A 17,425-nucleotide genomic window follows, 5' to 3' on the forward strand; every position below is an offset into this window, starting at 1 on the left:
TTTGGCACCCCGTTTAAAGTATTGACTACTTTAGATTTAATTTTTTTTTTAAATTAGCTGACGATAAATGAAAAATAATGTTAACCATTTATGCGAGTTTATCGTGAAAATTAATATAATTATTATTTATGATGAACATGAAGATACACAGACATACCGGGTAATTATTATTATTTTTTTAGAGATATCTAAGGATTATTATATTAAGTTGCAACTTGCAGGCACACATTTTTCTTAGTGTCAAAAAAAAACAAATTTTTATACCGTGTGTTATTTAATATGACAATCAAACCTATATATAAAACAATTCATCTATTGTTCACACGTGACGAAATATTAATGACAGTGTTGTGTTTTGTGCATAAGCCTTCCATCTCAGCCGGCGAGGAACCTCCAGGAGATGCAGGTGATTCACAGCTGATGAGTGCAAAGGGTGTCGGCAGAAGTGTGCGCCGTGGGCGAGAGGGGCGGGCGGGGAGCTTATTGAGGCCACTATTTAACCGCACCGCGGCCGCGCAGCGACCTGTTGTGATCCCGTCATGGCGCGCTACGCCCGTGTCGCTCCTCTGGTCGCGTGTCTGTTGTTCGCCTGCGGTGAGTCCTAACCTTTATCTAACGCCCCCGGAAGCCGTCTATCTCGAGACGTCACGGACGATGCGACGTCACGAGCGCATCACCAGCTCAGCGGAGACGTCGGCCGAGTGTCCTCCCGAAAGTGAACAGTGAAGTTACCGATCCGTGCCGTCGCGAGATAGACCGTCTCCGGGACGTCCGCTCGCCCGTAACCATCGGACAGATAATTCTAGACTCGCGTATGGTAATCACGGTACTAGAAATCTATCAAGGACGACGAACGATCGATTCACGAGCTCTGTGTTGGAATTTCGACTGTGTTCTTGTGTTGTGAAAAGTTTTATAGAGTTTATTTAGAGCTGATGAATTTTGACCGCCGACTTTTCTCATAAATGAACGTCGACTTGATAGAGTTTTTGTACTTACGCTCACACCTCGATTACGTTTAATTAATCAGCTTGAGACAGCTGATAAGGCGAAAGAGCTCGCGATATAATAGCGCTAGTCACTCGGCTGCGGCGGACTGTCGTTTGCGGGGAACTTTCACATTCGCTCGGAGTTGCGTTGCGCCCGCGCCGCTGACGTCACGCCGCGCGCGCCGGCTCCAGACGTATCATATTTTTGTATGCACGATGGATATGTCGAAACCTTTAAATGTTGTACACCTACATTCAACGAGGAAAATAATCAATATCTCATACTCCAAGACAAACTCTACTTACATAACGTAATTGCATAACGCGAGACATTGTAACAGAAATATTTTAGAAGCCTTAATGGGTGCCATTAATATATTTCATTAGGTAGTTAGTCATTATATAAAAATGAAAGTAGCCGTGATTAGCTAATGACTAGATTGACTATTTCTATACATTGACATTGTTTGATCTCATAAAAATAACAGAAAAAGAATGCACGTTACTAGTCGCTAAGGCAACATACGAAGTTTACAAAATATGTGTCCTATATATTGGACTTTCAATAAAAAAAATGACAATTCATTAGCAAAGATCCTAAAATATCACATAACGGTAGTTAATTACACGTAGACATAAACATAACCTTGACATTAAAATAAAATGTAGCAATGGGATTATTATGCAAAAATATGAATATATCGTTTGCTTCTTACATTGAATAATCTAACATGAAACGAAATTAAATAATCATTATAATCGGAAGAATTTGAAGTGAAAACTAATTGTAATTCATGATAATGTAATCATAGGTCGAACTAGTCGGTCCACGTGCTCGCCCACAGCTGGGCGCGGAATGTGTTGGGCAATCGCAATCCGCCACATGCACAATACAATAACACAATAACACAATTTTCAAAAAAAAAACTCATTACATTACACAATTTCAAATATATAGTACCGTCGTGCGGTTTCCGTACACTTTTATTTTTTGTTAGATAAAAACTTATGACCTTTCCCGGGCGTAAATTATCTTCATACAAAATATCATCAAAATCCGTTCAATTGTTGTTATTAAAATAGACAGAAAGATATACTTTGACATATTATGGATACATTCGTCATCGGTATCACAATTTCAGAAGCACTCCTGTTGTATGCTCATATAACAACTGAACAGGGTATTAAAAGAACTGAAAGACATTTTAGTGTGTCTTTATCATAATTCATACTAAACAATAGATTATATGTACTATCAGAGAAGTTGATTCCTATGCAAATCGGGGACCTAAGTAGTTTGGTTGCGTTACGTCAAACCCAGCTGACAGATCCTAATTAACATTGAATTGACATATTCGACCAAATAACGTTGGTCTGTCAATTGCATAGGAATCAACTTCTCATTTCACAATTACTATCATTGTACAATTACTATCTTGCGCTAACACTAAACTCTACTCTCTTGTCTTTTTGTACTGACTCGCGTTGCATATGCTTTTTTGTAGAGCAATCAACATTATGGACACACATCTTTAAAACTTCGTGTATATTTTGGTTACTCTTAAGCACGATGAAGAACATGATCATATATTAAAAACGTTTCAACATCAGGCTTTAACAAAAGAATTTTTCGATATCCATGACCACATAACAAAAACTTGTTTTTACTTTTGGTGCAACAGCATTCGTCAGGAATAACTGTGCTAGGCTGACCTTTTGCTTTTCGAGTACACACTAAATATATTCAATAAATTCCACCGAAGAATATTGTACATAGAACACTTATCATTATTTTGTATTGCAAAAGTGCATACAACTAAATTAAACACCAATAAAATTATGTTAGATGAAGCTAAAATGCCTTACGATAAAATTAAGTAGGTCTGTAATGTATAGAGTTCTGTTTATGTTAATAGCTAGTAGTAATTAAGACATGAAGGCCTTGACATTTCATCGTCCTTTTTGGGTCACACTGTAGGAGCGTGAACTTATACTCGCTAATCCATAATAACATTACACATGTGAATGTCTGTTTTGTTTGTCTTTTATATTGTTATCTGTGTACGCACAAGCCGCTTAAAAATCATATCCAAATATGTGTAGGACAATTGAGTTTTAAATATCTTTTCCATTTACCAAAGTAGGCAAGACAGCCTCGTACAGGCAGTTAAGTTAATAATACCGTTACTAAATACTACCTTCAAAAGGTTCACTTCCTTTAAACGGCTGAAGGTAGCCACCAATATTTATGATTACATTTGTATGCACGCCGAGTGCAGGGCCAACGTCCGCCGCTGTCACCTAACTGTCCGTCAGAGCTTTGCATAACGAGTTCATAAATGACTACTTATAGCACCAATACTATTATCACTACTTGTAGCAGTTACTTCAAAATACTTTGATCCTATTATATTAAACCTGGCTTAGTGCCTGTTTCACCGCTTCCTGATAAAGTGCCGAATAGGCTATTCACAACTTTTTTGACAGATTTTCCATACTTGATCTGTTAAGTGATGGATAGCCTATTCAGCACTTATCAGGAGGTGGTGAAACAGGCCCTTAGTATCATAAAAACTGCAGATAAACAAATAATTGAAACAAAATGACGAATCAATTATTCTTAAATACATAACATTAGTTCAATTACGGGTTTTAATAGACATTAGCGCATGTAATGGGCTTCACCTTGTGCCCCCCCCCTCCCCCCGCCGTCACCCGCCGGCGATACACCTGCGTGTTGACCTGTGTTTCATAGTGAATTAAAAACTATTTGTAAATATGTTAATTTATATAATAATTTGATTAATGACTTACAATTTCAAGTATTAAATCGAAATATAGATGTAAATAAAAAAAGTTTTAATTCAATTTAAAAGGAGCATATTATATTTAGATATATAATCTATTAATTAAATTATGCGAAAAGCCAAGCTGGTACGGAATGGTACGACCCCAGGTGGAGAATGCCAAAGGGTACGGTGATCGGGTTTTAGCACCCATTAATTCATCTGACGACACCGTGCCAGCTTAGATAACCATTTAACAGCTCGTATGTCGTAATTTCGGCCCCTTGTCAATCAAAATAATCGCTCAATACACGAGAGCTTATCGTTCGTAAATAATTACAAATTGTACGTGTTTCTTCAGCATCAGTCATAATATCACATCTTCTTTTCATTGATAGAAATAACGAGAAGCTAATATGACATTTAATCAAGATTAACTTTACCTGGCCTTGGTGAAACTGGCAATAATACTTGCACTTAATATGAAAAAGACAATGGGGGTCTTAGACCTTTGATATTTTCAAGCATTTATTAAAATTTTCTCTTAGTTTAACAATCTTTTAAAACTTAAAAAGCTTATTACGTTTCGTTTAACTAAAATGTTGGGAATTACCGTTATTGTTAATTTAATAATATAAAATACATATTGTGAAATAAGTAGTGTGATAACTTATGATTATAGCCAAAGGATATGACGTGATATCACTTTACCTTTGGCCTTGACACGTGATAAGCAGCGACAACTTTTGTTGTCTATTTTGTTAAAATGATATTAGAATATAATATATAATTCAAATGTTATTAATTTATAATATCAAATTAAGTTTTATGGACATAATAATCGTTTTCAACAAAGAAAAACTCAATTTGTTATTCAAATTCAAATGTCGTAGAAAAGACATCAACGCGCTACGCTCTGGTACGAATAAATATACAATGGAAATTTTTCGATTATTACGCTTTCCGTTGCTCAGTTTTTAAAAAACAGTATCGTGGGTAAAAAAATATAATAATATATGCGACATATTCGCTTATTGCCGCTGCATTTTGAAATATGAAACCTTTGCATAAAGCAGAAAGCTACACAAAACATTCAGACTAACAATAACTTTTTACAGTTGAGACAAGTTTGATTTGTTGCAATTAAAAACGGCTTTTTAACAACAATTAATTGTTAAAGGTATATGTGTTCTACTCATGGCATCTCATTGCCTTGATAGTGTTATCTATAATGGTAGATCCGGGTCAAAGAAGACAAGTTGTTTATTGGTCAAGCGGCGGCCATTATTTTTTAACGCGCCATGTTTTATTCATGCTAATATTAGTTTTTACATTTGGACATTGTAAGGCACATAAGTAACACTAACACGTCGTGTTGGACGAGTTTAGTTTTTTGTTCATAAATCAGCATTATGTTATATTAATATGACCATAAAACACTAAGGAGTGACACGCTGACATACATACTATGAATTACGATCTGAATTTCAGTTTGCAATAATGTTTATTATATGATATAACTTACCAGTTTTTTAGCCGATTTGGCACCCTTCAAATAATTTACCAAATCAAACTTGTTTTATGATAAGAGACATGGGCCTACCCAGGTTCTGGGGGAGGGAGGCAATTTGCATCGGGGGTGGAGGGGGGTTAGTTCAAATCAGATTTTATATCAGATAGGTGTCATATTATTATAAAGAATAAACAATTATACATATTTTTTATATAATTTCGTTAACCAGGTACTTATACATTGTCTATTTTAAAAGTAATTTTCGAGGGTCTTCGGCAAATCGATTTATTACGTCTTCTGTGAAAGAATCGCTCATGTCTTTTATAACTTTTTTATAAATTGCTAGATAAGACACTTAGTAGGGACGTCAACATGATCCAGGTGGAGGCAGCTGCCCCCCCCCCCCCCCCTGCCCCCATGAATAATGAATTAATATAATGAATAATTTATTCCTTGAGATTTCTTTTTTGAAGTGACCTTGTGAATATCTTACTATCGAATACTACATCCTAGTTACTACATTTCATAGAAATCATTCAAGCAGAATCCCAAGACTATGATTACTCAATATAAGTATAAGATTACAATATTTCTTTCATGACAACTTTTTATTCAATAATACAATAATACTTTTCAAGTCTACGACTTACACGGCCTTAGGGGTTGTATATATTTCCTGTTTATCTCTACACAAGGCCACAACTTACAACAATTTACTGTTTTTATTAACTCGTTGACGTGTTAACGCTCTAACTTGTTCTACATTAGAATATCATACTACTTTGTATTCATTAACTCCGGAGCCGCAACACTAATTCACTCGAGCCGATGAAAGTGTGCCGTTTTGCACACTCAAAATAAAGTATGTTAAATATATTGCAAAATTTATGTTTTGTAATAGGCATATAAAGGTAATAGGCGTATCTAGATAACAGAACAATGATACAATACAAAGTTACGTCCGCTGCGGCCGGCGTCGAGCGCCCGGCCTGCACCCCGCGCCCCGCCTGCACCCCGCGCCCCGCCTACCGCGCTCCATCTGCTGCTGTTAGATAATAATTTGTCTTATATTATAGGTTTCCTCATATTACGCACTGGAAGCTCACGCATAGAGCGCGCGTCGGTATGATTGCCGGTTAGCATGCAACGTCTAAACGGAATTTAACTGGGACGAAATAGGTGCCAATTATCCTAAACGCGCTTTCCATTTCGTCCAGACTCTAAGTAATAATACGTTTTTTATTTCTCCGTTACAATCGCCAAAACTTGACCATATTCAAATTTTATGCAAATCCCAACACAATTTTTGGTCGGATTCATTAGTATTCAAGATTGAATAATAATTTCCCGAATCGTTTTTGGGGGTCAAGGAGATCGACTGTCGTGACCTTTTCGAATTAAAATAATTTCGACAGAGAACTCGCACAAAAGCATAAATACCATACGTAACGTAACCGTTTAGGATCGATAGAAGAACTTAGAAAGAGTCGTCCTTGCCGCTTGCTCAAGCGCTGACATTTCGGCGCCGGCAAATGTCACGTGCGCTCACCTCACCTCTGACATTTACCCCCCGGTGACATTTTACCTCCGACAACAAAAACCTGTAAAGCATCCTCGGCAATACCTAAACATAATTTTGCAAAGATTTGTCTCTATAGATTGATTTATAATCGGCTTTTATCGGTTTATCTTTCGAGCATTTTACACGTTATTATATTAATTATACTTTTGTATAATCTCGAGTCGTGTGTTTTACGTTATTCCTTTGTGCAGTGGTAGAGGGACACCGATGGCGACGACAGGCGGAAGAGTCCGCTAAGAAAGACGACAGCTTGGAGCAGGAGCTATGCAAGGACAAGGACGCCGGCGAGTGGTTCCGCCTGGTGGCCGGCGAGGGCGACAACTGTCGCGACGTCATCCAGTGCACCGCCTCAGTACGTACAAACACGTCGCTACTACTTTTACATTCGTCTCCTTTGGACTCGCCAATGTTACTTGCACCAATGTCATGTAATCATCGCACAGGAATTTCTCACAATTATTATATTAATCACGCTGCGCAAGCCGCATTCCGCTCGCCGAGGTAAACGCTCGTCCTGGAAAATATTGACTTTTTGTTTACTTATTGGCTTATATAAACCAGCACATGGGTGTGCTGAGCTTCGATGTTTATTCAAGAAGGCTTGTTTACTCGAGCTGACAGATTTTATGAGTATAATTCAGGTTAGCAAAGACTACAAAGAAATCATTGAAACTTAATTCAAAGTCCTTATAAACTTATCCTCACGTTTAGTTGTAATAAAAGCCATCTTTACATCGATATTTATATATGCGTCTCTTTAACAGGGCATTCAAGCTATCCGTTGTCCTGCCGGTCTATATTTCGATATCGAAAAACAGACATGTGACTGGAAAGTGGCAGTGAAGAACTGCAAGCTAAAGAACAAGGAGCGCAAGATCAAGCCTCTGTTGTATACCGAAGAGCCTCTTTGCCAAGATGGATTCCTCGCCTGTGGAGACTCGACTTGTATCGAGCGAGGTCTTTTCTGTAACGGCGAAAAAGACTGCACCGACGGTTCCGACGAAAACTCCTGTGGTATGTACTTTGTCAATCATCAGCTTCGAATTATTCCACTACCTTTATTCAATACCTTTACTGAACTTGATCGGCTAGATTTACAAACATAAAACTAGCTCACGGTGCGTGACGAACGACCTGCCTTAAATGCCAATCACTTGGCCTAAAACAACATCTCAACGCGGTGTCGCAACACTCTTTCAGCAATTCAATTCTATCTATGCATAACGTAGAGGAAAACATTGTGTCGTGACCGAGCAGATCTTCAGTAATTTCTCTGGCTATCAAACTTTCTTATCGTTTTGAATGCTACGCATGACACTTTACTCAGTATTCATTCGATACTTTGGTCCTATTCATTTTGCAAGCGAATGAACTTTTGAATTCACTTCAAGAACCTGAGCAGAATACAATAGACATTTGCGCCATCTAGATCGTTAAGTAGCAGTTTTTCCTTTACGATTCAGATCTAGATCGTTATAAGAAATAGTTACATTAGCTGTGACTCAGTTCACACGAGACTGGGAGTATGTACGAGCATGTCGTAACGCATCACTTGTGTTATCTCAACTCTTGCATTATGAACTAACCGTCGGTATTATTTTTCAGCCGCATGTTATTATTGTTATCGAGTATCATTATCATTTATTCCAATTTATTTTAGTCTTTTGGAAATGGTGGATCAAAATTCTATGATTATTTATTATTATTCATTATATAACAAATACCTTAAGATCTCATAATACCTACGCTCCTTGAAGTCCCTGACTTAGTTCCTTTTACATAAACATGAATTTAAAGGCTTCGTTCGGAAGGCTTTTAAAATATTATGCAAATACATTCAAAATAAACATTCTTGCCAATCGTAAATAATTTGTGTTACAGTTGCATATATTATAATATTATGTTATACCTCTTGCACAATTAACGAGTTTAGCCACCTAGTTATGATGCGAATTTGTTTCATTTATCATGAAAAAGTGAAATCAAAATGGGCGTTGACGACTAGCTAGGGGCTAGCGAGACTCGATCGAGCGAAAGTAACCATACTCGTTCCGTCGATGTTTAAAGTATCGAACACGTCGTGTCGCCGTAATGTGACACACGTGGAAGAGAAACGAGGAGCTACCGCCTCGCGGCTAATAGACGCTCGCTTGTTGCAGATATCGACAACGACCCCAACAGGGCCCCACCCTGTGATACGTCGCAGTGCGTGCTGCCAGACTGCTTCTGTTCCGAGGACGGCACCGTCATCCCCGGCGACCTGCCCACCAAGGACGTGCCCCAGATGATCACGATCACCTTCGACGACGCCATCAACAACAACAACATCGAGCTGTACAAAGAAATTTTCAACGGCAAACGTAAAAATCCAAACGGTTGTGACATCAAGGCCACATTCTTTGTCTCGCACAAATACTCAAATTATTCAGCCGTGCAAGAAACTCACAGAAAGGGACACGAGATTGCTGTTCACTCCATTACGTAAGTAGCCGTAAATTTGGCAATAAAGCCGCTATCGAATATCCTTCCAATATGATCGTAACCATAAAATATGCACGTTATAACTTTTTTTTGACTTACTACAACCGCACTGTAATTTTTAACATGTAAAATTTTTACAAAATACGACATTGTATACAACATTTTCTACTAGAAAAACTGAGTTGAGAACAATTTATCGCAAGACTTTTTGAAGAGAGAGAGATTTGTAAAGGTGACTAGGTAGCTTATATTATAATTTTTTCGTCTACAGGCACAATGACGATGAGCGCTTCTGGAGCAACGCCACAGTCGACGACTGGGGCAAGGAGATGGCCGGCATGAGGGTCATCATCGAGAAGTTCGCTAACGTCACCGACAACAGCGTGGTGGGTGTCCGCGCCCCCTACCTCCGTGTGGGTGGCAACAACCAGTTCACCATGATGGAGGAGCAGGCCTTCTTGTACGACAGTACCATCACCGCTCCTCTCTCCAACCCCCCTCTATGGCCCTACACCATGTACTTCCGCATGCCCCACCGCTGCCACGGCAACCTGCAGAGCTGCCCCACTAGGAGCCACGCCGTGTGGGAGATGGTGATGAACGAGCTCGACCGCCGCGAGGACCCCAGCAACGACGAATACCTCCCCGGATGCGCCATGGTCGACTCCTGCTCCAACATCCTGACCGGCGACCAGTTCTACAACTTCCTGAACCACAACTTCGATCGCCACTACGATCAGAACCGCGCTCCTCTGGGCCTGTACTTCCACGCAGCGTGGTTGAAGAACAACCCCGAATTCTTGGAAGCATTCCTATACTGGGTCGATGAGATCCTGTCGACTCACAACGACGTATACTTCGTGACCATGACTCAGGTCATCCAATGGATCCAGAACCCTCGCACCATCAGCGAAGCTAAGAACTTCGAGCCCTGGAGGGAGAAGTGCGCCGTCGAGGGCATCCCCGCCTGCTGGGTGCCCCACGACTGCAAACTCACGTCCAAGGAGACCCCCGGCGAGACCATCAACCTGCAGACTTGCTTAAGATGCCCAGTCAACTACCCCTGGCTCAACGACCCGACAGGTGACGGGCACTACTGAATAGGATCTCGCGCCGAGTCTGGTGCAAATTAGTTTATAAATAAATTACAACATCCGATTGCGAGGACACGTTCGTGTATGAGTAACAAATTTACCATCGTCGCTAAACAAAAGTCGGAATATGCGTCCCTGTAATTAAAAATGTACTGGGTTAAAATCCCGTCTGTAGTCTAAGTAGCTACCTAACTGTAATATAGACTCACATGAATATTTAATAGGTCTGTTTAATACTTTATGTGATTTTTGTACTGTAAGTCTGTTTGATAAAAATTTAAAATAAAAAATGATAAAAATTATTAATTGTTTCATTACAAAATATGCTACTGCACCTTCACATAAAATAATAAATCATTGCAGAAACGAATTGCATTATAATCACGAGTAATATAAACCTTATACCACGCCGCATTCCCGACCGCATGCAACGGAAAATATTATAAGCATGAAATTAGTAATCGCAAATAGTCGATTGTTACGTTATATTTCGTTGCAAATGCCTGCGTCGGTAGTGCATTATGCCATAGTTCATTAAATGGCACTCTAATTGCTGCACTACAATCAGTATGAAATCAGTCAATAACTGGAATGTGTTTAATGTTTATTCTCATTTCTCGGTGTACCTGCGTTACTAGATACTTAGTAAGCCACAAATGTACTCTGGAATGAAATAAATTTATTTACAAAAGATACACATCAGCATAACTGACATATCGTGCCCGTGTGCCGAGTTCAAAGGCCCATTAATATTCTGTGTATGTAGACTTGAACAGGACGAATGCCGTTCCGAGGCATGTGAGTAATGCTCGGCCAATTCGTTGAGCAAATAACTTTTTTAATATTTACCAAGAGATTTACATAACAAACACTCAAGTTTTTAGGTCTGACATGGTTACTTAAAGTGTTGAACTTAGGCTTCTGAAAACTAAATTCGCGGTACCAAATTTTTGAGAAAAACCCGTTTCTAAGGCGTTTGATTGCAATAATATGTAGGTGGGGACCTACATATTGCAATCAAACGCCTTAGAAACGGTCCATTTTATTCATCTCAGCATTAGCAATAGTCAAGTAATTTTGCCTTTTAACATTATAAACCATGCCTGCTCATGTAATAAGAAAATGTACGACCAAACCAAACCAAACTTCAAAAGTTATAGGTTAAAAGTAGCTAAGTAGGTACGGTACTCAAAATAAAATAAAAATATTATGGTAGTAAGCCAATATTAACTAGCCACTGTAATGAAAGAAATGTTTCTTTCCGCTGTGTTTAGAGACGTTTGCCAAGTAACTTTTCTAACGTATTTCTAGAAAAAATAAAATCAAAATATACTAGTGCATTTAATAAATAACTATGATGAATGTGAAAATGTGTCTATCGCGCGGGAACTGTACATTTTTTCATGATAAAAAATATTCTATGTCCTTTGCTGAGACTCAAAATATCTGCATACTAAATTTCAGCAAAATCGGTTCAACGGTTCGGGCGTGAAGAGGTAACAGACAGACACACTTTCGCATTTATAATATTAAGTAAGGAAGTAAGAATTGTACAAGAAACCCGTAACAAGTCAAAATTGTTTCAGTGAATGAAAAACCGAGGAAAATCATACTTTCGACAAAGGAATAATTCGCATAGAGCTGAAATTTTTTAGAGACGTTAAATACACCATTATAAATAAAACCTTAAATGTCCCCGGCGAACCTCTATGTGCTAAAAATTTTGTTCAAGATCAAATGAACGAAAATTAGGTATTTTTTCCTGTTTTTTTTTTCAAACGGTACATTTTATCATAAAAAAGGTAGGACACGATTGTAGATCATAGAATTCTCTACAACCAATATTAAAAATCTTTTTTTTACGACTTACCATTCCTTATAAATAAAATTTTAAAGTTTACGAAAATCATAATATATCTATACTTAAGAGGGTGACTAACCCAAAAAATCCAACATCGTCCTTCTCTCTTCACACTCACGCCCGTCTTTCATATGCCAGGTGAAAAAGGACGACGCGGATTCATCGCCAAATTAGTTTTTTCTCAATTACTCGATATATATACAACATTTTAAAAATCCGCTAGGTCGATCTCTCAATGATAGAATTTTATACAATATGTTAAAATATTAACTTAGTTCAATGCACGGTTATGGCAATAAATGAAAAATTCGTGAAAATTAGATGCATCTTTGTGATTTTTTTCTATCGAGAAAATTTTAAGATATCGTGTTTTTGCTCAGATCGAATTCTCGAAAATATAATGTAGTATCTAATTTTAGAACATGAAACAATTCGGGGCTTAGTTTCAAGTATAAAAATTAATTATAAAATCGTCACTTTAGGGTTAGTATAATATATTATAATATAATATATTAAAAGCTGAAGAATTTGTGGAAAAAAACTACTGATTGGATTTGATCTTTTTGTGTTGTATATTATCCTACTAATATTATAAAGGCGAAAGTTTGTTTGGATGTATGGATGTATGGATGTTTGTTACTCTTTCACGCAAAAACTATTGAATGGATTTTAATGAAACTTTACAATAATATAGCTTATACATCAGAATAACACATAGGCTACAATTTTAACTGACTTTCAAAATGGGGGAGGTGTTATGTTCGTTTTCTTATGTTCAACGATTACTCCACCGTTTGTTAACCGATTTTCAAAATTTTTCTTTTGGTATCATCCCAATTTGGTATTATATTCACAAAAGTGGTGATCTGATGAAGGATGCATAAGTAATCGAGGGAACTCCTCAAAATTTATATGGAAACATGTGGTGACTTCCATTTCGTGAGAAGTATTCTAAGCATACGCTACCAACAAGTAAGATTTTGCACCGAGGTATACCTGGTATACCGTGGTTCGGAAGGTGCTGAGAGAACTCCTGATTCTTTATAGATACAAGTTTGGGAGTTTCGGCGTTGTTTTAAGAACGAAAAGCATATGCTACTATATAAATTACATTCATCATCATCATCATCACTACCATATTATACCATACATCGTCCCATGGTTATGACTTATGAGCCTATAGTGACCCTATTATTGTTACTTTTCATAGCCTTTTAGATCGAGACTCAAGTTTGTAAAGCGATAATTTAAAAAAATCTATACTTACCTAATATTATAAACCTAAAGAGTATGTTTGCTTGAACGCGTTAATATCAGGAACTACAGGTCCGATTTAAAAACATATTTCAGTGTTAGATAGCTCATTTATTATAGGGAAATAAGAGCTATTTTTTTATGGTTATTTTTATATTTAAACCGTACATTTTGGTTTCCGTAAAATTCCTAATTTACGCGGGCGAAGCCGCGCGGGACATCTAGTAGTCTTATATTTTATCGAAGAAGGCTATATTATAATATCACGCTGCGACCAATTGGAGCGAGGAAACAGAGGAAAATGTAAAGAAAACGGAGAAAATTATTTGAAAGGGTTGGTTGATTAAATTCTCACGAACTGCTGAAGCAATTTTTATGTTATTTAGCACAGATTTAGAGTGGAGACTAAAGGGACAAGGGCTACCTTTTTCCTAGAAAATGTACGGTTTCCGGTGTAAAATTAATAATTTACGCAGCCATGGCCGCGCAGATCGTCTAGTAATATATACGAGGGCTCTTTGATTTCTTGCGGAAATTATGAATTTTACGGAAACCGTACATTTTCCCGAAAAAAAATACCCTATGTCCCTCCACAGTCCACGTGGTCTACTCTATATTACATTTTATATAACAATGTATTGACTTTCCGGCATATAATATACATTTAATTTGTTCTAATTTTTTTATAACCTAATACATTAATTTATAATATGTACTATCGAGGAAGTTGATTCCTATGCAAATCGGGGACCTAAGTAGTTTGGTTGCGTTACGTCAAACCCAGCCGACAGATCACAATTAACATTGAACTGACATAATCGACCAAATAACGTTGGTCTGTCAATTGCATAGGAATCAACTTCCTCGATGGTACTACTAAATTTTGTACTCGTTTTAATGGTAGTTCAGGATTTAAGACTCATGCCTACTTCATAAAGCATAGTTGTCTCTTCAATTTGTTACGGCATTATATATTTAAAGTAATAAAGAAATTAATGTTCAAATCAAAGATTTTAAATATTCATTTAGTAACAATGAAATATTCCAATTAAAAGAGTAGGTGAAGTGTAAGCGTGTGTGGGTGCTACACAATTCTACTATGACTTTAATAAGCTACGTTTACACAACGCCAAAATCAGAACAGCGCGTATCGGCTCATGAGCATTGCAGGGTTCCGTACGGCACTTATGTGTACTTATTACATAAAGCTTTGTCCTGATTGACACGAAAATGGAATCACCGTACAGCCTAAACCACTGATGGTAGAGACTTGAAAAGGAGGAGCTTTCTCCGTATCGCGTAGGCGTGCAATAAGAAGGGATTTTTCGAAAATGTCTCCCAAGCGGGAGAAAAGGTGGGGTTAAAGTTTAGTATGGAACAACACGATTCCTTAGTCCGATCTGGTCTAAAATTTTCGTAATGTTATTTGATAATTTTATGGATGATGCAATTCACAGAAATCTCCCAGTTCAGGCATTAATCCACATATACGCTTACAGTAAAACTGTTTTTGTTTAGTGTATTTTCTGTTTTATTAATATAAAATTAATAGGCTCTAAGCTGAGAATGGAAGAATCAGTGGAAAGTGTTGTAAATATGAGGAAAATTATATATTTTGTTTGTTATTATCTGTTGACGCAGACGACGAACTAGTACAATATAAAATACTTACACAATAAAAACAGTTTTACAACGTCAAAAAGACATTATTATATTACTTTACTTAAGAGCTCTAACATTATTGAATTGACAAACTTATGAACCAACTTTTTCTAAAAAGAAGGTTTTCATTAAAACCCGAATATGTTGTAAAGTTTAGCGGAGTTTTTAGTTTTTATTTGTTAGGAAATAATCATAATATAACAACTATTCTTCAAGATTGATGTTTTCCTCGGATGTTTAATTGAATCGAATGGACGATGGAAGGAAATCTTATCATCTATCTAACGGCTAACCTGGCTTCAATTTGCACCCTTTACATATTTACAGTTATATGATTTACGGTAAAAAAGAGATATTCTTGTGCATCGTATTTAAACTTCAAACTCTTACGGACCCCAGAAAACACTTAATAGTATACAGTTGTATGAATGCAACGTTCACAAAAAAGTCGGCAACAACAATGCAATATTTTTGCAAGACAATAGACACGCGCCGCCCCCGACGTCGCTCCCGCCCCGGCCGGCCTGCCTCATGCCTGACACATCGCCGTAGGTGGCGGTTGCACATCGCAGCCTCGAACGTGCCCATCTGCCGCATCTCAGGACTCGGAGGATGTCACTTTCTCGGCTTTTGGAACATATCGTGTCAATTGGAATACATTAAGGTTGATAAGAATAGTTTCGCAAGCGAAATCAAAATAAATAGAGAGCTCGGAAACTCATAACGAACTGAGCAAACCGATGCAAAGCGCAGTGTGACTTATGTGAAAGCAGTGAAAGTCATCACTCAAAATGCGCGGTGGAATTCTTCATTCTTACGATTCTAAAATAATAACATCTCGTTACACAACCGATGAAAACTCTTTGTTCTAACGAGAGGCGTTAATTTGTGGAGCTTTTTAAGTTATTTGTGTGGTGGATGTCGTTTCACGCCTTTAGACAGTGAACAGACGGCGAACAGTGAAACGGCACATTATTTAGACATTAGTTTAACTCTTTGGTCTATTTATGCAAATTCTTTGATGACAAGTGAAAATGCGAGTCGTAAACAACTTAATCGACATACTGTCACGTAATTGTTGAAAAAAATTGTTTATTTAGGAACTTCATGAAAAATATGATTTTACTTTGATAAAATTTGAAAGCTATGTTGCATTTACAATAGAAAAGCGATATAATATTAACATCAGAATAATGCCGTGAGCAAAATGATCTATCTACTTTTATACAAATATTTTATTAAACTGCCAGTTTAACTTCTTACATTTCATTGTGTTAGCGTAAAATAAGTTACCAAATCAATTACTTAATTAAAATATGAACATCCAAACATTTCAAATATTTCTAAATTGTAAGGAATCTTTAATTAGTATTTTAATTACTATTTATTCCAACCAATTACTTAATCATTAAATAATCACTCAAAGGAATTAACTTTGTTACAATATTAGCAACGGTAAAAAACTTATATTATATTATTTAGAATGGCAAAGAATTATTTTATACAATTGCTGGCAAATGGCAAGGTTAAATTCGACTGTTCGACGTTCACAGCATTTTCCTCGTTCGGTAACAATTCAAAGAAAAATATGGGAACATATTATTTGGAAAACTTACAAAGTTATTCTTTAAATTTAACTAAATATTATTTAAATCCAGTTTTAATACGTAAATTCATATTCGATCTTTATAATAATATGTCACATCGTGTTATCTAACATCGTATATCTTTGGTTTATTATTTTATATCTCTCCGAGAAGTAAACCGCATAGTGGTTGACCTTTTGAAATATAAAATTACTTAGACGTACACAAATATCCGAGACGACTATACGATGCATATAGCTAGGTATGCATTCATTGTCGCAAGTGAAAGGAAATATCTCGAAGGATCCTTGACTCTTGCGCGCCTACTTGCCGTGTCGACCGGCGACGCGCCGCGCGCCGCGACGTCGACGCCTCGCTTAGACTTGGCACGCCCGTGTTACATGCTAAACGAGAAACGCATCAATATTGATATAAGTTTGATACATTACTGAAAAAAAATTGGCACTTTGCTCGATGCGATTTCAACATATTTTAAATTATAGACGGATGCTGGAAAGTAGCATATCTTGTTGATGAGATTATTTGCGAACACTTTCTATGATGTTCAAAATATTGTCGACGCTGTTTCCTTTTGAAAAATTATGAATCTTGGCGAC

At 37.2% G+C, this 17,425-nt stretch overlaps 1 protein-coding gene across 1 annotated transcript; it reads left to right on the top strand.

The window, feature by feature from the left end:
* Positions 1-509: 509 nt before the first annotated feature.
* LOC121727322 (chitin deacetylase 1) lies at positions 510-10,747 on the top strand. The gene is made up of 5 exons (XM_042115090.1): positions 510-594; positions 7,062-7,222; positions 7,635-7,884; positions 9,030-9,351; positions 9,623-10,747. Exons 1-5 carry the CDS (start codon positions 540-542, stop codon positions 10,449-10,451), a joined length of 1,617 nt encoding a protein of 538 aa, XP_041971024.1. The 5' UTR covers positions 510-539; the 3' UTR covers positions 10,452-10,747.
* Positions 10,748-17,425: the final 6,678 nt, after the last annotated feature.

Source organism: Aricia agestis, chromosome 1 (assembly GCF_905147365.1).
Source record: "Aricia agestis chromosome 1, ilAriAges1.1, whole genome shotgun sequence".
Taxonomy (NCBI): domain Eukaryota; kingdom Metazoa; phylum Arthropoda; class Insecta; order Lepidoptera; family Lycaenidae; genus Aricia; species Aricia agestis.

Bases quoted from the DNA above. Each gene is read 5' to 3' on its own strand.
- LOC121727322 (XM_042115090.1), top strand. From the start codon at position 540: ATGGCGCGCTACGCCCGTGTCGCTCCTCTGGTCGCGTGTCTGTTGTTC. The intron at 7,223-7,634 runs GTACGTACAAAC...TCTCTTTAACAG, and splicing joins TCATCCAGTGCACCGCCTCA to GGCATTCAAGCTATCCGTTG. The intron at 7,885-9,029 runs GTATGTACTTTG...CGCTTGTTGCAG, and splicing joins TTCCGACGAAAACTCCTGTG to ATATCGACAACGACCCCAAC.